At 38.9% G+C, this 24,430-nt stretch overlaps 1 protein-coding gene across 1 annotated transcript in view; it reads right to left on the bottom strand.

The window, feature by feature from the left end:
• The window catches only part of plxna4 (plexin A4), a gene marked incomplete at both ends in the record, with an annotated part of 214,851 nt that overhangs the window by 48,563 nt on the left and 141,858 nt on the right, over positions 1-24,430 (bottom strand). The window contains 7 exon segments of the mRNA XM_079263371.1: positions 3,723-3,913; positions 5,310-5,406; positions 6,172-6,372; positions 14,815-14,929; positions 15,363-15,462; positions 17,288-17,441; positions 20,413-20,536. Of these exon segments, the coding sequence (XP_079119497.1) occupies positions 3,723-3,913; positions 5,310-5,406; positions 6,172-6,372; positions 14,815-14,929; positions 15,363-15,462; positions 17,288-17,441; positions 20,413-20,536 (982 nt within the window).

Genomic DNA, 24,430 nt, shown 5'->3' with positions numbered 1-24,430 from the left:
TTATCAAGTCAAATTTTTGCCAAGCTTTCAGGAGGAAATAAGAGTTTCTGTTTGGAAAGTTGAAAAAAATTAAAGGATCTCAAGCAGAGACCTGTGTTACAGATGACTGAAGTAGCAAAAACAATTAGAGTAACAGCTACCCTGACAGCTTAAAGGTCAAAACTCAGGGTTAATGGTCTGTCATTCCTCAATCTTGTATTAACTGAAATCTACAACAATTTATTAAATAAGATGAACAGAAATCTTCATGTTGGGTGACAGCTTTGCAATAATCAGTGTCCTTTTGATTTATCAGTAGCATCTTTCATTCTAGATAAGGTGATTGCATCATCCATCAGCACTTTTCTCACAAAGGTTCCTTAGGCTAGTGTGTGTGTTTGTGTATGTATACATCATCAGACCTGTCCGCATAGATGGATGTTACAAACTGGCAAAGAATAGCCTGTCCCTATTTGTCTCTACCAAATAAAAGTCCTGCAGGCTGTAGGGAAGAGCCAGCTTTAATGGCAGCTCTCAGTTTTGAACTCAGTATTAGGCTGGCATGTGCGACCCCCTGTGGTGTTCACCTGACAGGTGAGTGCTGAATGAGTGAACAAGGCTTTATCTTACAGTTTACAGCTACTTTTTATTATAGGGACATATTCTATATGTTCCTCCTGCAAGTACATCAAAGGATTTTAACTTGAGTATTTGATTATTTTTCACAGGGATGGAAATAGACTAATTGAAATAGCTCAAGGAGAAAATATAACCAATCAAATCAAAGACACAAGCTCAAGCCAGGTCATGCACAGCACAAGTCGTGAGAGTGCCATGTGGGAGATATCGTTATCATATACTCCAGTGTCTCTGATTAATATGGCTCCCTGCCGATATCTTAATGAAAAAAAGAGCCTTTTGGGAACAAGGGCCGCAATACATGCAATTAAAAGAGATTGCAGGCACTGCCTTGTGGCTCTCCATTTATCCAAAAATATGGTATTTAAAGAGAAAGAAAAACTTCAAGAGAACTAGTAAAGGATAGAAGAGCGGCAAGAACATTAGCGAGAAAGGGAGGGAGGGATAAAATGAGGCGTTGATTAAATTTGTGACTTTGACAAGATAATTGACGGTTGAGTAGAGGCAAACACTTAATCACTTCTTCCTTTCTCCCCCTTTCTCTTTTCATCTTTCTGTGCAAGCCTCTCTAGCTCATATTGTTGATAGGAGATGTCATTATAATGAAGCGTATTAGAATGCATTAAAGCCTGGGTTGTCTTGGGAAAGTCCTCACTCCTCACCATTGACAGTTTTTATGGGGAACGTGAGAAGGCTGCAATATGTTCTGTCTGCAGCCTCGGGGATGTGGGGAGAAATACAGACCTGTCTCCCAGAATAAATCCAATGCTCTGGGTGAAGACAAACACTAAAGAGGAGGAATGATGAAGTGAAAATGAATGGCCTTGCACTCTTTAATGACTACAAAGTATAACCAACTTTGTCTTGCGTTCCTTAAAAGTTGAATTGATTTTGTCTGAGTAAGTAATAATCACTGATTTGAGCTGAGTTTGAGTAGGAAGAGATGATCAAGTAAGGAAGTCTGCTGATTTAAAGACATCGCCGTTGGTGCTTGACAGTTTGTGAGCAGAAGTGTACCATCGACATGGCCTAAAACATCAGACTTTCTCTACAGTTATAAAAGTATCTAACCAAGTTAATTGAATATGAAAATAATATAATAATTGAATAATTCAATAGTCATTTATCCTCTGATATAATAATCCAATATAGTTATATAGCTAATACAGTTACAGACATGATTTTCACTTTATGTTTATTGAACTATAAAAACTGATGGAAAATGACATGAGCACATTAAGACATAAAAGCCATTTAATTCAAATTCATGCCAACAAAAAATTAGCTGCAAATTCACATCGCATCCCAGGGTTGCTTCTAAACACTTTAAAGCTGGGGTGACCAGCTCAGGTCCTCTTGTGCCAAAATCCGGCAGGTTTTGGATGTTTCCCTGCTCCAACACACCTGACTCAGTAGGTCTTTGTGCAGAACTTTATAGGCTGTTGGATTCATTAGATTTGAGTCAGGTGGTTTGAAGTGGAAAATCTGCTGGATAGCGGCTCTCACACTCCTGCCTTTTGGTGTGTTTTATCAGGGGAATACTCAACAACAATGGTGTGCATGACATGGCTGCAAGGAGAAAGCCACTGCTTACTAGAAAGAACATAACTATCTGCATTTTTAAGAAATTTAACAGGCAAACCAATTGGATGCTAAAAATCGTTTTGAGTGCTGTGGACAAGTTAAGATTGTTTGCATGAGCAAATGTATGTATTAACACAATAAAATGCTGCTTTCCAGCATCATTGCGGTATTTTATGTAGGATACATGGTGAAGGTAGGACCATGATTGGAAGCTGATTGTGTTGCATTTGGGTCAAGATGGTTTGTTGTCACTGATCAAACAGTTAAGGCATCAAGATTTATAGAGAATAAAATCTATGTAAAAGCTAAGTAAGACTGCCAATATCAATTCAAATTTTTGAGAAGGAACAAAAGTAAGCAACTCATGTTGGAAAATAAAAAAAATATTCCAAATATTAAAGCTTTTTTGTCCAGAGAAATGACTATCACTACCTCTAACTAAATATACACTAAAATGACACGTGTGAACATTTTGTAAAACAGTTACTGCTGCACAATGATGTAAAATCAGACAATGGAAGTAGTTTTCCCTACTTTTGCATCTTACATTTGTAATTAAGGAAGATTAAAAGTATAGTATTTTCAAGCTAAATTGTATGTTTGATTTTATGACCTCTCTCCTTCATTAGGTCATTAAGTTGGTCTGTGAAAGATACATGGTAAGGAAGGGACTATTTCTTTTTCCTTCTCTGCTGGTATCCTTTACTTTCTTGGACTACTATTGAAATCATGTCGTTTTTACCCCTCGCTGCCTCAACACAGGTCAGTCACCATTTGCTCCTGACTTCCTCAATCTTCCTCAAAATAAGGTAAAGAAGGGTCTTCTCCAGGTCCTTTAGCCTCATGTGACTCCAATCCAACTTTGTCTACTCATCCATCACCATCCCTCTAACATGTATAGGCAACCCATCCTCTGCTGTCATCTAGGCAGCGTTCCATTCATCTTTCTTTTGAACCCTGGTATCCTTCTTCTCACTGACCCTTGTCACATCTGCAGCTGCCCTATTTTATTATGTCTCGCACAGGTCAAGTCCATTTACCCCATGCAGTGCTGTGAGGGTGACGGGTGAAGTGGGGGGTTTGTGTGAACATCTGTGCAGATGAATGATAACTTGCCAGTGGCAGAATGATTTGTCTGTCTAGGTCTTGGAGATTTCTGAGTTTTTGCATGTTCATATTGAAACTAGTTTGTCATCATTCAAACTTTAAATGTGATGTTATTTCAGTGTAAAAACATGTAAAATATTCTACCTCAAAGGATGTCAGACTGAATAGCTGATGGTGACTCACAGCTTCTGGCATTATGTTAAAATAACCAACTGTCACAGTGTCTCAGAGATAAAAATGTTCTCATCAGTGAAGTATAATTAAGGTGTGTATGCGGCGGCTTTCATGGGGGGGAAGCTCTTTCATTATTATTGGTGTTGCTTGGTGCTTTTGTGTCACCTCTCTGGTGTCTGGGACATATGTGGTACTGATACACCCCCCGCCACCCCCCAGTATGTGTGTGACTCTCTCACCTGCGTGATTCGTGGATTAGTGCACATGCTGTTGATACCATTGTGCTCTAGCCACTGGTTCTCAGGGTGGGGGCAGTGTTGCTTGAGGGTGCAGCGGTTCTCTCCTTTGCACCAAACACATCCATACTTTGATTGGGCCTTCAAACACAAACCACAGCTTCCACGCTGAGCATCGCACTTGTAAAGAGTGACTGTGTAGAAAGGGGGAAAGAAGGAGATGAGTTGGGAGGGAGATAACGTGAAAAATGTGAATAACTGTTGGGAAAATCATGACAGAGCTGCAAATGCAAGAACATTTATTTCAGAGAGATTCTATTAAAATGTTCGACATCTAAACACAAACTAACCTCTGACTAAAAATCTCATTATCACTCCATCTATCCTCATCACCATACACTCCTGCTCCCTCCCACCCTGTCTTAGTGGGATTCCTACAATGCTGCTTTCTACCTCTCCTCACACATTTGACATATCATCTCCATGGAAACAGACCAGCCATTTTCTTTTTAATTGCCATTAGATGCATGTGTGATCTGCCCATCAAAAAATGCCCTGGGAGCTGCTTCCCCCGCAGGCAAACAAAGGTAGGAGGAGGTTTGAGGAGCGCTCTCTATTTCAAGCATCTCCCTCACTCTGTTACTTTTGATGCTTCTTTGATTCTGCACTTATGCTCAAGGATATGTTTTGAAGGCAGTTTGACTCTGACACTCATGCAAACATGCACAAACACTTTACAAACTTTGCCTCACAGCACAGTGTCATTTTGGCACATAATTCACATTTTACTTCTTCTGGTGGGATGAGCCAGGTTCCTGTCAGGGAACCACAACCCCATCAGCATCCATATGTATTCCTGATTTTGCATGAATCCCTACAGTGCTGGATCGCCACTGACTAAACTGAATTACAGTAAGCAGTGAAATGATTAAAAACAGAGCAATGAACTGTAATAACACAGATACAAGCAGTAGATAACGAGCTGGACATAGAAAGAAAGAAGACATATAATTCATATAATTGTGTTCTACATCTATCCAGACGATGACAACAAATCTGAACTGCTTGCAAAAAATGACAGTAACTAATACATTTAGTATTATAATACTAATTCAATTGGTAACTAATACATTATTTTCAGCATAGCTAAATTCTTTTTAAATATTGTGATAATAGAGAAAACTCAATTGTCGAATCCTCGGTTAGATGACAGAAATTTGAAAGACACAAGAGGATAAGAGAATATTCTATAAATGGAAAAAGAACAATATTTAGAAAAGCTGGAACAGTGATGGACGTCTCAGCCAGCTGGAAAGGGACCCATCGAAGGAAAGAGAAGATGTGATAAAGTTAACCACTCTACATCGTAACATCAGGGAATGGATGCTTCACCTTAGCACACTACCCCCCTGTTGCCATGGAGACAGGCTCCAAGGGCAACAATGGCTAGGCAGCAGCTTTGCTGTGTATATTTAAATGAGAGTTTATTAAACACACTGAATGACTAGAACTGCATGTGTGTGTGTGTGTATATCATAGTGTTACATTGTATGTGTGTGTGTGTGTGTCAGTGCTTGTGGTTATACTCACCTTTGTTGTGGTAGGGGTTGTCAATAGTGAAATCTCCATTCCAGATGACAGTCAGCTCCACATGAAGACTACTCATCTCCATCCCATCATAGAAGTACTATCACCATGGCAACCAAAGAAGGAATGGCAGATGTGATAAAGAACATGTGAGAAGAAAGTATTTAAACGGCCTTTTTATCTCTGCATCCAAAATCTTTCAAACACACTGTCAACAAGTTGCTATGCAAAAACTAAAACACACACACACACACACACACACACACACACACACACACACACACACACACACACACTATCTTCGTCACAGAGTCCTAAAAGATTAGATTATTTTCTATTTGGGTCTGTAACACTAGTAGCATACAGGCTTGGTGCTCGAATCATCATTTTCCCTAAAATTATGGTTTCCCTCCTTCACAGCTCAATCAAAGTACAATATTTGGAATATGCTGTGATTATGCACACAAATCCTACAAAAACGTCTCGACAAGCAGACACTGACACACACACTTAGAATGATGAAGATAGACAGGAAGATGGGATGTTATTGTATCAACAGACGATTAGCATCAAGACCAGCATAAAGCCTTTTTCATGCTTGCTGTCAAGGCTTTATTCAGTCAATGAATGGAGCCTCTTTAGAGGGATGTCTGCATAGTACAGACAAAGTCAGATTCTTATTTAATCCAAATGCAGTCTAGATGAGACTAAAATGCCTGAGCCTGAATCGAGGTGTGTGTGTGAGTGAATCTGGCTGTATGTGCATAAAGCAGTCACTTTCATAGAAGAGTGTATAGTAACGGGATAGCTTCATTAAGACCTTATTTGTGTGTGAGTGGGATTTAAAGAAAGACACACTCCTCACCGATGTGTTTTGACACTGCAACGAAGAGCTGTTGAAACGTAGGGCAGGAACTCTGTGCTCATTTCCTTGGATCGTCAGTAAACACTCGTACCCTCGCTGGCCAGACTGGGGCTGGGGAAGATTCTTAGCCTCCAGGGTGATGGGCTTCACCACATTGACTGGCACCAGTATTTCCTTTGCTCGTTCCAACTGAGGACACCCCTGAAATATAAGTCAAGAAAGTTGGGTCAGAATTTTCAATGTGAAACTTTTATTAGATCAAATTAATTCTGCACCCAAGTATTGCATTGGAGGAATAGCTAAATGTTGCAGACAAAGTCAGCTCTACTTTATATCCTTCATATGTGAGGGACACAGAATAACATGTCAGGCTTCTGTGAAAAAAGCATCACTGATAACGTAGTTTCAAACAGATAAACATAAACTATTGACACTTTTGGAATTACAAAGGTCCTTTAAACTGATCTAAAATGGCCTCTTAGTGCTTCAAAGGGCACATTTATTGACTGATGACACAAACAAATTTATGAAAGGGCTAGTTTAGACACGTTGCTGATTTTTATTTGACCTGTTCAACCTGATAATAATATGGTTGAACAGGGTTAAATAAAATCACACTTATAAGTTGAATTACATCCATCTTGACTTGAGGAATCTTTGCATGAGAAAAATGAATAAAACCTGACATTGCAAATTCACTGATCTGAGGTATCATATCCATGACTTATCAGACAATCCAACAGCTCTTTACTGACATTAATTTCATTTTATGAGCTGGCCACTTCACTGGGGGCCTTTTCAGAGCTTAGTGCTTTATTAGCATAGGTTTTCTTCTTGAGTTCAGATGAGTTGTCAGTCCCAGGACCTTTTCACATCATTGAGTGAAGGGCCAGATCAAAAGGTACTCTACTGTCATTATCCTCAGGTAGTGAGCATCAATTATACCAAAATCAATAATTCAAGCCACTTGTGCTGAACTGATATGATCAAGTGCTTTTTTTGCCCCCCTGTACGTAACTCAACTTTGAGATTTCTATGTAGAGGAGACACCCCGGATTGTTCCAAAATTACACCAATTCCTGCCTGTTTTGAAAACAAACAATAAGAATGACACAGAAAGAGGGAGAGTATGAGTGAGCCAAGAATCACTTAGCAATTGGAGGTCTAAAATTAACAACCAATCAATTCAGGTGCGAGTCGTTGGTTAAATATAGAGCAAGTATGGCTTCTCAGGAAAACAAAGAGGAGAAGAAAGAAGAAGAAAGGGACGAGATGGACAGAAAAGATAAAATGACAGACAAAGAGAGGTGACCAGTGGGGACAAGAGGCATGAAAAGCTTTGACGAGAACAGGAAAGTGACTGACAGGCACAAGCGAAAGGTGAGTGGAATGGCAAAGCAGGTAGAGAGAGTAAACAGAACAGTGCTTCTCTGAACACTTTGCAAAATTTTTCATGTTTTTGCAAGTGAGAGGTAGATGGAGAGAGACAGGAAAATGGGCTAAATGAGAGCAAGGAACAACAAAAGAATGAAGGAAGCAGAAACGGCATTAAGCATATGTGACAGGAGAAGCTTTAGCATGTCAAAGAGAGAGGAGGAAAGAGCATGAAGAGAAGGAGGGCAGATAAGGTGAGCCCCCCTCACAGATGGAGCTGGGGGTGGGGGGTAGTGAGGCACAGCAGGCGTTCAACTGGGTGATAACACTTGTTTGAAGTTCATTAAAAGCCACTTGATTGGGTTAGGCTGTGCGAGTGACTGACTGGATAGTTAGGTGGGGAGAGAGGGGAGCTCTCTGTGACACTATTCACAAAGTCATTATAGATAAATGACACACAGAAAGAGAGTGTTCTGTGGTGGAGGTGAGGAAAGTGTGTGCGTGTGTTTGCCGTTCCAAATCTCATTTTCCTAAGAACGAAGGGTCATATTTGGAGAATGAAAATGAGTGGGAGAGCAAAGAGAGATGCAATCCATTTTTAATCACATCTCTTCCAGTTAATACATTTGAACAATGGGGACGATAAGTCTGATCTGATTTGTGGAAATGAAGGTATGGAAAGCACCAGAGTATGACTTAACACAGTGATGGAGTAGAATCTTAAAGACAGATTAACACTGATGGTGACAGGATTTTACATGTGCACCACAATGAGATGTGTGGGGATTACATTTTTGTTGTAAATAGTAATGTACTGCTAAGTTGAGCTGTTCATCAGTTCCCAGTTACTTTTCAGAGCAATCTAAAACTATTGGGTAATAGTATGGTGTTATATTGACTATAACAGTCTGTGTGTTTGGTTGCCACAAAATAAACAGGAAGATGAAAAGACTAATCGCAGATAAATCAAATTGCTTCTGATTTTCAGCAGGCAGCCATTCCTGTACACATCATTGTGCATGTGGAGCTGCTTCGGCAGGTGAGATGGCAGAGGACAGCATTTGCATTGTGGAAATGCTGTCCTTAATGAAACAGCATCATAGTGTAACACATATTGTGCTGGGGTGATAATAACTGCAAGCCAATTGCTCTTCTCTGGATTTGAAGGAGCACCTTTGGGGTAGGCACAGGTCCACTGTCCCACTGCATGAAGAGGATCAAAACCATAACTACCAACCTCTCATCCTGCAAGCCACCTATTTGAGATGTTCTCAGAAGAGATGCTGTAGATCCATCAAATCACACACCATCAGTTTCCCAAACAACATCTACCGCTGGACAATAAAAACTGCCATTAAGTACTTTAAATAATATTTCCTGCACTCAAAGCAGTTTACATGAACTGTCTTTTATAGTGTTTAATATCTTTAATGTATTTTGTTTGCTCATTTTTGTTTCTTGCACGCTGTATTGGTTGAGCACCTTAATTTTGTTGCATGTTGTACAGTAATGACAATAAAATATTATTTACTCTTCTATAACATCAGTAAAACAGCCATAGCTATCGTTTAACTGTGCTAAGGCTGCCATTATGAGTGAAATTACTGAATATGTTACTTGTTTATGTTTAGGAAATACTACCTAAAACTGAAGAGTCGCCATCTTTAATAATAATCCTTTTGACCTTTTAAGCTAAATTTGTTCTTGTCATTATTTTTGATTGTAAACATAATCCTAATTAAATAGCTGTAAAGGAATATTGCATCTGTTGTTACCATTATTATTTTGCAGATGAGTGAAATTAAATGAAAATACTTTATTAATCCCAGAGGAAACTGCTGATTAAAGAGCTGTAGATCATCAAATTAAAACCAACCATCATAATTTCTTTAATTGTTTGTTTGGAATTTAGAAAGTCACATTAAGCTGTATTGTCTTTGCCAGTAGATTTGAGATTAAGATACACTTATACTGTATTGTTTGCATGGCAACTCACACACACACACACAGACATGAACAAATACATTAAGAGTAAACTACAACCCTGGAAACTGATCCGAGCTGAAAACAAATAATACCAGATTGCAGTTTTGTATTGTCTGTCTACAGATGCAAAACATCAAAATCTCACTTTGAATTGCTGCTGACAACCCATTTTATTTGCACACACATTTAATATATACACTCTAAAACACATTTTTCATCATGTTTTAATAAACCAAACTACAAATACAAATGCACAGAGTGTAATCTGTCAAATCTTTTTCTATTACACGGAGACACACTGACACACACTGACACACACACACACACACACACACACACAGGTTTAATACACTCATAAACTAAAGTTATACTGCCTGGGAATCTTACAGCAGGCCTCCCTCGCTACTACAAACAGTAAACTTAAACTACTGCACCCTGTTGACCTTTATTCTCAAGTGATCAAACTGAATGAAACCTTATTTCCTATTTATGCATTTAGTGACAGAATAAATGGCGAAATGTAAAAAGACAGATGCTTGATCTTACAGATGCTTTGACAAGAACGAATAAATCAATGATTTGGAAAAGATTATTTAACTATAAGTAAATATGCCGGTAGTGACTCGTAATTTTTCTGCTGCATAGCTGTGACTTTGCCAGTTGTGTGACACAGATTATCAGACACACTTGTATAACACACTGTCATCATTACCAGCTCTTGCTGAGGCCATGTGGATTTTCACTGAGCTGGACAAATGCGTGAATATCTCCCTAGTTGGCTGCAGATGCTAATGGCATTTGCATTAATGTTCAGTGTCACTATGGAGATCTATTAACTTAATTAACCTGGAATGCAATGCCAATACACAAAAACAAACTAAAAAAAACAAACGCATTAATCTCAAAAATATACACATTGACTCTTATATGTAGAAATATTTAAATAAAATTCAGCATATGCCAGTGGTTATATTGTATGTTAATGACTTGAAATCTACTTTTCCAACTGGCTACTTCTAATTGGGATTTTTTTCTTTAATCTAAGATTTCTTCTTCAAAGCCCTTTAGGTGAGGTGGATTTGATTTGAGACACTCAGGGGTTTTCATTACTTACTCACCCCATTTTTTTTCATGTGAGGTGCATACTTAAATTGTGCTTGTTTTGGAGAATGCCTGTCAGGGCCTGTAAAGGTGTGAGCCCCAGTGACAGTGCTATAATCAAAGATTTGAACTAAAGAAGGAAAAATATCTCCGAGGAACATGAGTCATAACCACAGCACAAGTCCTGACCTTTGAAAAACAAAGTTGGTGCTTCTTTTTTCCCCCTTCTTATAATTATCCCTCAGTCTTGTTCCTGGCTTGTTTTTCTCGTCATTTATAGCTCCACACAAGCAGCCTGTGTGGTTCATCCCATCCATGCAGCTAACTGACCCTTCTCATTTCTCTTGTCAACTCTCTCACTGATTCTCTCTCCTCTCCACTCTTTCCTGACTTCTTTTATTCTTGGGGACCTACTTAGATCTGATAATTAGAGGCTGGTGGGAGGTGTGAAGGGTGGAGATGGGAGAAGTGACAGAGTAGGAAGCAGAATGGGAACTGTGAATGTAAAAGCCCTTGGCATAGTTTGAAGCTAAAGAGGGAGGGTTGATAGCAAGAGAGAGAAAGGCCCATAATTATAGCAGTGTAAGGTGTGAAGATGAAGAGGATCTTGAGTTTTTATACACATACTCTCAAACACACACACACCCTGTGGTTACCAGAAGCTTTCCAATCTCTGTTCTATCGCATCTACCAGAGCCGAGGGGAAAAAACACAGTTCTGTTTTCTGTTCACCAAGTCTCACTCCAGGCTGCTCCCACCCCCCACTTTTGATTTTCTCCAAAAGGCACATGACTATTCTTTTTATTCTGAAAGAACCACTTCACCCAATAAATTAAATGTGAAGTTTAGAGAGGAAGGTACCCCTTTTTGCCAGATGATTGAAAACTCCTTATTTCAATTTCATTTCAAGTGTTGTTAACACACAAACATTTGCACAAACACTACTGAAGGAACAACCATAGCCAGAAAAATGAAATTTAGTCTGTTAACTTGGATAGAAACAATGGGAAATTCCCCATTCACAAGTTCCAAATAAATCTGATCAAACCTTGTAGGCTTGTTTAAGGCTCCTGGAACTTTGTATGCTTCTTGCACCTTTAAGCTATTAAACTGATTCAAACTGTTTCATATTTAAGCAATTTGATCCCCGGGTCATTTCCTGTCAAATCTGCTTAATTTCTAACTATGTAGAGTTGCATTTTCATTTTCTGTATCGACCCCTTTGCTTCTTAGAAAACACAGCGACTCCTCAGCAATCAGTGCCCGAGTCTGACATTGATTTGTTTATGAATCAGACGAGCCTCTCTCCACAATTCCTGCCCTATATTGGCAGCAAACAATCATTACGGTTGGTATTTTACTTCTTTAATAAAATGATCATGATCACTTGGTCAATATTTTTCTGGTAAATAAACTCCACTGCATTGATCACCACAGCGTAGCAGAGAAGTAAATATTCCAGGACATATGGATGCAGTATGAGTGAGCAGATATGTGCTGAGTGACATTAATATTTCTATGTTTTGTATCTCTGTACCAGCTGAATATATATCAGGGAGAGGTTCAGCAGCAGCTCAGGATATGAACATGCTGTGTTGTAGACAGGAGCAGAAGAAAGCAAAATATCCTCATGTGGTTTTCATCACAGAAAGAGAACAGGAAGGGTCCCTAGTTTCATCACTTTCTCACAGAGAGACTATGGCTGTGACAGAATGTCTACACTTAGTCCCTAACCCCTCATTTACGACACAGGCCTTAACTATGTAGCCCACTAGATTGTGCACTTATTCTGTTGGTGACTCAGGCACAAACCTGGCCATTTTCTATTTGTTGCAAATCACGTGACCACTGGCTGTCACCATAGCAACCATGATGCGTTGTTCTAAATCCAGTCCAAATATTTTATTTTCTTATATTGTATTTAATCTTTCTTAGTTGTATATTTGTTCAGTAAATAAGGACACAAAATGAATGATTTATCTATTTTTTTCTAACCTGCTTTGACGTTTGTGTCACTTGCACCGTTTTGAGCTGCAAACCGCAATCGGTGCTTAAGATGCATCGTGGGTGATTTTGAGTGCACTACTTTTTTCTCGCTGGACATTCGGACACCCCTAGAAAATGGAATGACCACCTATATAAGGCCCTATGTAGGGAATAGTGAGGACATCTGGACACAACCTATGTGTGTACTTTGAGGTTAGAAGCTACAATCTACACAAAGAGCTAAATATGCAGGACAACAAACACTGTCTATTGGGTAAACAAGCACAACCAATTCAAATCACAATAAATGTGACTGGAGAAGAATTACTATTAGCCCTCGCTTCAGCGTAACTAAATGGTGCTGCATGCACCGGCCTTTGTTCACAAGGCAGAATGGGAAAGTCCTTGAGATATATAGAGGGCTAACAGGGACATAGTGCTAGTGTGCCAGCAGGCAAATGTCTGATCCCTGTGCCCATATCATTGCTGGCATGAATAAAAAGGCATCAACTGTAAGCCTGGGCCTGGCTTTACCTCCACCCTGCAATGCATACTAACAATCAGCTCAACTAGTGGGGAGATTTTCCCGGCCTCAATAATTAACATAGAGTTAAAGGATTATTGAGATCACTGCCTGAAATCCCTTAATTGTAATAGTACACAAAATTCATCTTTTGTGAAATTTAGAAAAGATTCTGTGCCTGGTGTGTGCGCATGTTCTTAGGCTTGTACTTGTGTGCCTAAACTATTAATTCAAAACAGCATCTGAAAATCTGGCAGTGAATGCATGACCTGGGATTTGAAGGGTTAATTAAAAGCAAATTAAAGTCATTAAGCCTGCATAACACCTGCTTTTTCTGAAACATGTCAAAAAAGGGATGTCATTAATGTGCTAATACCAAATCCCTCCTTACTTTATTTATAGTTTTCTTTTAGTGAGCAACACAATGGGAGAGGATTCACACATTATTATCCAGAGTCAATATTGACCACCAATGCCTAGGCTAATTGGAAAAGTAAACCTGCAACTAAGGGGATGGTTCAAAAGGATAATAGAAATGCCAAGAAAAGAAAATAATATTGTCTGTGTAGGTTGAATCGCTCAGGGGGGAAAGAACTGGGTGGAATAACACAATTGAGAGCAGACTGCTCATCAAAGGAAGCAATCTGGCTAAGCTTGTCCCTGCCTGTCATGGGGCGTCTGTCGACCCAGACAAGAGCACGAGTGATCTTCATCATAGCTCACCTCAGGCTAGGATTAACAGGCCACTAAACTTCCTGTAAAACCCTCCCCCTATAAGCCTCACTGAATTGGCTGTGTGGGGATACACACGGTAGATTTCCAAACAGATGTACTGTACACAAAAATACATCGTGGAACTATAGATAACTAAACACAGAAGTGACACAGGGGGCAATTTACAGGCACATACCAGTCTTCTTTGACCTTTTTGCTTTAACGGCTTCTGCAACAACTAAATCACAACGACAGTCTTTCATATGTTGGGGAGTGGCTGGATCGGAGGCTATTCAATGAATGCATCCCGTCCAGAAAGTGGCTTGTCCTCTGCAGCAGAGCAGCCTAATTACAGTGGGCTTTGCTTCGACGGGAATAGAACTTGCTGCCAATATTATTGGTAATTCACAAAGACTAAGCTGTCACAGGGAATAGGGATGGGCATGTGGAAATGACTCAGTTTTATTAGCTTCCACTGCCCTTTGATGTGCAGTCAAGAGCGAGACATGCCAAGCGACTGCTGCCAGATGGAAGCACTACTGCTGAAAGGTGCCTCAATCCTTTTAACACAACTCTTTTTGCATGTGAAATCTCTAATGTAAGCTATTAGTCTCACATAGCCAAACATTTCCCCTCAATTTATTTTATCATGTACAATAACTTGGTTGGCTCAGTACAAATTAACTGGAGCTGGACTGCATGAAAAACTTTTGAGGTTTTGTGGACATTTCCTTATTGGGCTACAATTTGAGATGATCTGAATGAGCAGAGAGAGATGATGTTAAAATCTAAGCCTCTTGTTCTGACATCTGAAATCTAACTCTGACTTAACATTTCTCCAAATGCTGCCACATTACTTGTTCACTTTGGACTCTAATGGGATCAGATGTCTGACAAGGCTAAAAATAAAAACTTATCAGTATAACTGAGTTTAATCTCAGCCCTTGCTTCGGACCCACCTCATTCTTCTTGACTCGTCCCTCCTGGAAGGAACATGTGCGAGGGTCGTGGGTGCAGTCATGTCTGTATTTACACCAGTAACACTGGTAAGGACTGTCCACACATGACAGACACCTAAAAGTAAAACAGAGTGGAGGAATGAAAAGGTTCTGAATTATCAGCAAACTGATGGAAATTCACAAGACAACAAAATTAAAAATTTTCACTGATGTCTAAAATTCAATTACCATTTCTTGAAATTAAAATCTAAGGTTTAAAATGAAGAAAAGCTTCTGTAGGTTGTTCTAACTTGTAATAGAGTGTGAGTGTGTGTGTGTGTGTGTGTGTGTGTGTGTGTGTGTGTGTGTGTGTGTGTGTGTGTGTGTGTTAGAGAAAGAAAGAGAGAAGTACCTCTGTTCAAACACACCTGCCATACACTGAATGGATCAGCATCCAATGACTGAGTCAGGTGTGTTGGACCAGGTTTGCATAGAGGACCGGAGCTGCATACCCCTGCTGTGTGTTGTGATTGAAATGCAACTAAAATTATGAGTAAACATCTACTTACGATTTGTGTACGCTGCAGTTGTAGAAAACAAAACTGGTATTTGCAAACGCCAGGCCTGTCTCCTTGGACTTGAGATAGAGCTGCACTATCTGGTGGTCACCTACGGCAAACAGATCATCATTATGGTTAGTCCTTTGACACAGATATATTTTGCAATGCTTTTTTCTCAGAACATATGTACTGAACTGGTTACTGATAGTTTCATTGAACTTTTCCAGCTTTCTAGGATTATGCCTCAATTTACTTGAGGTATCGTTCAACAGAGTCTCTATATGTTAGATTTCTGAATAAACAAAACAAATAGCTTGAAGCCACAGGTGATCAGCTTGTTGTGTTGGTGAAGGCACCACCTTAAAAGGGAAGGAGGCTGTAGAAGCCTTTTGTTATGTTAAGTCTTGCTATCACTGCAGCTCTACAAGAAACAAAAATTGGTGCTGACCGATTTCCCATGGGATGGACAACATTCCCTGTGAAATGTCTTTGAGAGTATCTTTGACAAGGTAAAAGGAGAAGACGATGAAACATTAACCGTGTGTGTGTAAGTGTGTATGAGCTTGCTCCTCATCTGTATTTGGTGTGTCCTTTTGTTTGGCACTAATGAAGGAGTTCATGTTTAATTCAACAGCACATCCACACATCTAACTGCTCTCTCTCTGCACTACCTCTCCCTCTCATCCACACTATCTCTGTACACAGGTCTCTTCACTTCCTTCCACACGGTGACTCCTTCTCCCCTGTGTCTCTCTCCATCTCACTAACAAAGAAGGAATCATTCATCAATCATAGTAAAGCATGGCTGACAACGGATCTGTCCTAATTAGGCCACCTAAATGTTACCTTGAAGCCTGCTAACACCATCCATCCCTCCCTCTCTCTTCATCTCCTGCTCCCCCTTTTCTCTCTTTAAACACAACTTGGACTAATGAGTACGTTCAAAAATGAAAGATGAAAGCGTCAAAAATGTGAAACATTTTTCTCATACATGTTTGCAACTGAGAAGAAACACGGTAGCTAGGAAGACTGTGAACCATGTGTGTGTATGTGTGTATGCTGTGTATGTGTTTGGTGTACATATTTGCACATCTATGTTTGCATGACTACAGCATTACAAGCTTTACATGTGGCTAATATGGAAAACATTGAACAAATGTTTGATTCCCAAAGCTCACTGAGCCTCTGCGTCAGCTGCACATGAGCCCTGTCCGTGGATTACTTTATAGTTATGGTATCATGTATTTGTTCACAACAGCATATGTCAGAATTTTATTTTGCTTCACTGGATCAATAAAGAAAAAATATGATATTTATGCATTTGTACAACTGATATCTCTTCCTTGTTTAAAGGTTTTAATTCGATATCTAAATTTTTTTTTAAACTTGTAGTACTTTAATAGACTGTTATTGCCGTAATTTTCCACTTCCCCTGCACAATGAGTACAACAAAACAGTTTGTGGGGTCTCTGTGATCCCTGGAGTCTATTTTAGTTAAGATACTATAGTAAGAAGACTAAACTGTACAGCTTGACATGCTATTTTTTTTTGCACCACACTTAACTACACTGCCATTAGTCCCTCTGCATCATACCTACTTGAGGGAGGAAGATTAATATATCCCAGAGCAGGGTGATAGCTAATGTTCATTCAATTACTAAACATATCCTAGGGCATTGCTTCAAGGCCTGCTGAGTTGCTGGAGGCAAAGAGAAAAACAACAATAGATGGAATGCTACGACTAGCGTGGATCAAACAAACAAAAAACAACAACAACAGATACAAACAAATGAATTGCTGACAGCAAGTTTGATGTTCCTAATGTTACGAATGAAGTTTTATTTTCTCTTTTTGTTTGTAATGAACATCAACTTAACAAAATGGGAGAAGCACAGTTTGTTTTGATGCCATTTAGTCGCTTATTAGCTTCGTACCTTTGTCAACAATGATGCGCGGCATTTCCTTTTCAGCAGGAGAGGAACATTTGATCCGGTTTCCTTCCACCAAGCCATTCATCTCAGCTAGGTCCTCAAAGGTGCAGTTGACACCTGCTGAAAGTTCTGGCACATTATGAGCTTCCAACACCAACTGCAGAAGGGAAAAGGAAGAAGAGTGTTACAAATCGTCATTAAATCTGAGAAATAGCACATACATAATACCTGATAAAATCAGTGAAAATGTACAAACTTAATGAAGATCGTCTGTGGATAAAAGCAAAAAGCCAAATGAACAGAGATTTCAGATGTAAAGGTCGTTTTAAACTTAAAGTCTACACACTCCTGGTTCCTAAAACTCATGGAAAGTCCAGCACACTACCCATAAAGCCTTTCAATCCTGATCCTGCAAGTGCAAAACATGTGTTTATCTGGGAGGGACAGAGAAAAGCTAAATGGCCAATGAAGAACTGTAGGAAAAGATTTGGGTTGTTTTTTATATTTAACCAGCCCTCAAGGATCACAAAAACAAATGTTCCTGTTATTATGAAAATCAAAATGGACAAATAAAAATTCAGATATGTGAGGAATTCTGAACATGATTCTAAATCTTTCAGAAGTGTATGAATAGCAATAGAAATCCCCTCCTGTGGGTGACGATTTGAAGTTGTTGCTCTTAGAGATTGACAGTGCATTTCAACACCACATTCTGCAGCTGCAAAAGTGACATTACATGAAGCTGTGCTCTCTTGTTGGTGCAAGATTGGCATCAAGACTATTTCCTCTGAGCAAGAGGAGCAAAAAATCTACCAGGAGGATTTTAAGTCAGCAAATGAAGCAGCAAACAAAAAAAGGGGGGCAGAAAAGTGCAGGCTTAAAAGCTGCTGGACAGCCAAGCAAAAAAAGAAGCTTTTCAGGAAATAAGGCATGCAAATTTATCCTCTTCTTTTGAAAATGCTGCGTAAGCTCTCTAAGCACCTCAGGAAAATGGCCTCAGGTGAAGAAGGAAGAGAGAGAGAAAAAATCTCTTGAATAAAGGAAGAAGAGGATGTGGAGGAAGGTAGAGTGGGGTCAAGACCAAAATATACATACTGATGGAAAGCCATGTCTGCAAAGGGACCTTGGTCTAAGCATTGATTTGAAGCATAGTCAGTAGTTCACTGGTGCTGTGATGCTAAAAGCTGCCTCAGCGGCTGAGAAGGGCTGACCTGCGCCGTTTTTATATTGCTGTTTAATGAAAAGAAAGCGGCAGCGTGAACAGCTACGCAACATCTCACATAAAATGGACAGTGGAGGGCTTAGGCTCCCATCTTATACATGCTGCCCCTCACCTTCATCTCTTGCTTTTATTTAGGTTTCCTTTTAAGTAGGAAACACAAAAAGACCATAAATTTCTTCAAAAATATTTGAAGTAGTCACGTAAAAACCTAGCTAAGGCAGCGCTGCATAAAAACATGCCTACAAAAAAACATCCAACACACACACACACACACACATAGCCTGGTGCAGTTTGTAAAACACCAGGTGTACTAATGGTAATATGCAATGCTGCTTATGCTGTCAGGCAAACAAACAAAAAAGCTTAATTAATTCACATATATAACTATAAGTAATGACAGTTATAGTCTACATATGATATACTTCGAGTCTCATGACATGTTTGTATTTAGAGCTTCAATAGCTTTTGTAATAAACACATTTTAACATAAATGAAATTAAAGGAAAATTATGCTCAAAAATAATTTTTTTTAAGGACTTTAAGCAGCGGTCTGTGTCTTTGATTTCTTCAGAATTCCTGAGCTGCATCTTTCCAAACAAATATTTAATAACATAAAGGTCATGCAGTGGCCCTGTCAAGCTGACAGAAGCTTCTGCCCAGAATTTAGCTAGATGGCAAATGTGTGCTGAAAGGTTAAACACTCAGCAACAACACACACATACTCCCATGAATATCATTAGAATGATGCAGAGGCATATCTCTGACAATCAACAGCTCGTGCGTGACCCTCTGAGCAACAAAGGAGGAGAACAGTCCTCCTGGTTTGACTTTGGAGAAATTGAAAAAGACATTTAAACACTTTTGTGGTCTATAAGATTCAAAACCATTTCCAAACAGTGATTAAATAGCAAATAGGAAATGAAAGGCGACATCACCTTGTGGTGGTTAAGGTCAGAGGGTTATTCCCATTATACACTGTTACCTGTTTATAGTGAGGACTAGTAATGATCACATGATCAAACACTACAAATCTCTCAAACACAAACATCTACTCAACAGATACAGCCAATTCTTTTAACAGGAATATTAAATCTAAATGGGAAGGAAGAGTGAAACATCCATCATCTGTTGTTCGCTTCCAGGCAGAGACAAAAAAAAAAAAAAAAAGACAGCTATAACTGAGCTCATGTCGTCCAAACTGTTGGAAAAAAAACTTTTTTGTTACAAAGGGTCACAGCTCCTTGTATGCTAATCAATACACTTGAACAGCCTAAAATAATTGCAGAACATCTAAATCTGGCAGCTGTTACAGAGTGAAATGTCCAGGAGGCAAAAGTGCCACAGCTGACTGCCAACACTTGTAATAAACACAGCTGAGCTACACTGCATGCTGTTAATGATGGCTGACATTTGTTTGGAGAGTATTTCACAAGTTGAGACTGGAAGTTGTGAGGTCAGGATTTGAAGGATGTATGCTGGCAGCCAGTGAAACGATATAAAGCAGGATTAGAGAGTTAACACTGTTTACTCATTAGTACTTAGGCTGTAATTGCATCGTGTTACAAATTATATTTAAGAATGTGATATTGTCAAACTGCCAGACAAGATTTTCTCACTTGCAGTATATTCAGTTATCCTTACTATTTAGTGTACTGTGACACCACTGAAGCAAATGCTTGTTAGCTGGCAAAACATGTTTCTTTACAAAAGACAGAAAAATGTAAAAAACTGCTACTAATTAAACTTTGACCAAATTTAATCCTCTAAGAGTATTTATTGAAAAAGTGAATTGGTAGGAAATGAAGTTTGATTCAACTATGTGATGTAAATTCACTACTTCTTAAACACTGTGCATTTGACACTTCGTCTTTTCTTGTGTATATTGTGTGTGTTTTTATCCACTCACCGTGACACTGAACTGGGACACTGATATGTTGCTTGGGTGGACACTAAGACGCACACACTGCTTGATGTCTGAAGCAAAGCGCCGGGGTTCAGATGAACGCTCACATTTCTCCTTTCTGGCACACCTGAAAAAGAGAGAGAGGGGAAAAAACAGTAGAAGGGGTATTATTCTCCCCAGCATACTCTCAAACAAATACATACAGTAACTTGAGAGTGGTTTACTCCTTTCCACCTGCTGGTATCGGGGGAAAAAGAGAATGCCCCAACTTTCTCAAACAGGTGGCATTAGAAACATTTATCATATTTCTCCTCTGGCAGCATACTAGCTACAGTGGTGAATGAATGGAAAGCCAGTCACTGCAGGGGTGGAAGCACTTCCATTTAAAACAATGGTTGCTTTATATGTGGAAGCCCGTTGGGAAAGAGGTAGAGCTAGGCTTTGTGCAGCCATCTTAATGACTGGCATTCATGGGCAATGCCAAATGCAGGTGGAGATGTGGATACTGACGGGGGGTGGGATAGATTACTCCCCCTCTTAATACCGGACCAGGTGGTCTAATCCAGTCTATTACAGTGGCTTGGGGAGTAGGAGGGCCTGGACCATTGTGCTGGAGGAGGAATTTACTGACTCCTGTTCCAAATGCTATTCCCTGATACACTGCAGGGTCACTCCCCTGGAAGAGTTGGAAGATTTTAATGGGCTTCTAAGTATGCGAACTGCCACCAATTCCCATCAAAGCCTTGGAGTGTAGGTTTTCCACATTCAGTATTACAGATGAGTTGTTATAATGTGCATGCTTTGTAAGGAAATCCACCAGTCTGATTTGCGATATAAACTAACGTCTTCTCAACACACACACAACCCTATTGTTTTCATCTAATCCCCCATAAACTCATTTAACTCGAATCCCCTACTGATTTATCTTAAAAAACTGCAATTAACAACCTGGCAAATCCAGAGTGGCCTAAAACTCCAATAGAGAAACAATTGATTGAAAAGAAAGGTAAAGGTCAGAATGAACAAATCGAGGTGTTGACGTCTGAGATGCAGTAATACCTTTTGCAGAAAAAGGCTTTTTTCTTGAATGGGAAGGAGGGGGTGGAGGGTGGAGGGTTGTTGACCTGACATGAGTATTGTGAAGCTAAGCGGCCTAACGTGCCGCCAAAGACAGACAGAAAGAAAACGAAAAAAACATAATCTTTGAGAGAGTGAGAGAGCAGAAGGAGGAGTAAAGAGTGCAGGAGAGAAAGTGGAAGACAGAGCAAAAGAGAGGCACGACTTAAAGGAATGCAGCCATTGTTGGCTTTCTATAAAGCTTTCCCCACTAAGCCGGTTTGAGTAGGGGTTTAATCGCTTCAAGTTCTTTTGTGCTTTCTATCACTTCTGTCTCTGCCTTTCTTCTGATTTAATAAGACCACATCATATAAGTAGCCCCAAGGCAAGGAAAAAAATCCACCTTGAAATTTCTACACATGCACGGTCTTATCCATTCAGTTTTTTTTTTGTTTTTTTTTAAATTACCAAGTTTGTTGTTGTTTTTTTTTTTTTATTTAAAATACCCACAGGTTTGGTGTTTAAACACAGGGATGAATGACACTTAAAAATACTCAATGGTAACTCTGAACCATCCAAAAAAAAATAGTCAATAAGGTCAATAAAGTCATTCATCCTTGATACAAGTGAAAAAAAAAAAAAAAAGATTTGAGCTTTAAGTCCAATTTCCCTGCAGTGAAATGATGGAATTTCTTCACCATTGTGGGAATGCGAGCAGCTAAACAATGAGAATCCATTCATCACTGTTGTCATTTCTGACATCTATTATGGTTTGAAAATGAATTCAATATTCTTTATTGTTTTTATCATATAAAAGCATTATCTGAGATCTGTAGTGTAAGTACATTTAGGGCAATGGAAAAAAAATGGCTATATTCACTTTTTCATCATATTTCAAAAGTTGAACTTCTCCCGTCCTCCTTTTGTTAACAAAATGTACCTGTCAAATGATATATGAATTATTGTGTCATCGTTATGTGATGAAAACAAAAATAATTGTGAAAAAAATGCTGTAAAGGGTAACTTCTTACATGATTTAAATATGCAAATTTATGTTGCAGAGATGTGCATCCCCTATGAGCTTATAAGTTCCATGTTAAAAATTTACTGTGATTAATCAAAACTAATTATTATACAGGAAACAATTTTACCATCAGCTGTATATGTGTATCATATTATGGGGGAATTATGAAATTATTACTGTCATAGTGTAATCACTACTAAACCATATATTAATAAATGAAATATAATTTAAATCTATATGTGTGCTTACAACACCATGTTGAGACTTCAGGTAATAATACATGTTAATGGATTTAAAAAACAGGGAAAAGAATAAGACTGTTAACAGCAAGTTAATAAAGGAGCTATAATAAATGAATATGGCCTGCAGCTGCCCTCAGATTGGTTTAATCAAACGCTGCCATTTGAGACATAGAATCTGCACAGATACACTTGGAAGAAGAAGCCCTCATTCACTTAAAAGCATTTTTCATCCAACAGTCTTTGCTGACATTAAGTAAATGATTAGCTATTATTTCTGATTCACTGGCTGTTTTCCAAGTTTCAATTTTCTGCATAGCCCACTTATATCAAAATGATACCCCTTGACGTTGACTATTTTAAAAATGGCAAGTCACGGTGCAAATAAAATACAAATATGACTTTATATTTTACTTTTTCACAGTGGTTTGTGCCTTTGGCGACAACATTTACAAGAGTCACTGGGGAAACCTGACACAAATCCCAGGTAGCATTTTGATTCATGAGGAATGTGTTCAGGGTTGATAAATGTCTGTTGTGCCTGGATGAGCCATATATGAGCCAGGTTTATCTCTGTGATGTTAGTGACTGTAAATAATGAAAGAGGAATGAGGATGCAGGAAAGCAAGTGAGGAGGCAGACTGAGCAAGACAATCTGCAAAGACTTGTTAATGTCAATATTGTAGCAAATAATTTTTAAGGCATATTTTATGTGAGATTTACAATGTGCCTTGTTTATGAGACATAATTACCCCTTCAAGCTTTGCAGCTCAAAGGTTTTATTATCTACAGAAATTTGAAAATGTATCTTAAAATGGCAAAGAGAAAACAAGATACTGTGTAATGAGGCAACGTCAGCAGCATGAAGGGGGCAGTAAGACCTGGCAGGCTGGACTGAGGCATGTTTATTAAAATGCATTGTAAGTCATCAGAGTGCTTAAACACCAGTACAAGTCAAATATCACATTGTTTTGTGTGGGTTTTGTTTTTTTTTTGTAGTTGTGCAGGAAACATTTTCCTGTAAATAAAGGAACCATGACTCAATTACAAAAAGGACACAACCAACACATGAATTGGTTCCTTTATCTACCTGGTGTGTATTTTTCGCTCATTTGCCAAAGTTTCTACCACTCACTAACAATAATATACATTTGATTGAAATGTTATCATTACTAACAATATTTGCTGCTTGCAGCATTTGGTATGTGATCAAGCAGTGTTAAGAATACTTTGTTTCTTCCAGATTTAAACAATGAAAAGGGTCATTAGACAAGTGTGAAACGTGATATTGAAAGCCAAACTAAGATGAGATCAGATGCAATCTTGGTCACTTTTAGTGCAACTCCACACCTTGGAATGAAATGGAGTTTATTTAGCTTTACTTTAGCTTTACTTTCCAAATTCCTTCCACCCATCTCTCTCTTTTTCATTGTTACAACCTAAAAGGCTTGATTTTACAGCAGGTTCAGGGAAAAAACTGTGACAAAAGTTGCTTTTAGTGAAAGTTCTTTTTAAAAGCACATTAAATTTAATTAAAATGTTATTGATGAAATTTAATCATTTTTATTGACGTAAGCCCACTAGAAAGGTATCTCATCATCCAGCCCTATGCTGCTGAAAGTTCAACTTAACATTCAACAAGTACCACAAAAGAAAAGAGTGGGGTGTGGGGGAGTGGGTGGCATAAACCAATAGATATTCT

This window comes from Telmatherina bonti (assembly GCF_933228915.1).
Source record: "Telmatherina bonti genome assembly, chromosome: 23".
Taxonomy (NCBI): Eukaryota; Metazoa; Chordata; class Actinopteri; order Atheriniformes; family Telmatherinidae; genus Telmatherina; species Telmatherina bonti.
Note: the sequence above shows the minus strand (reverse complement) of the source record. Positions and strands in the feature narration are given on the sequence as shown.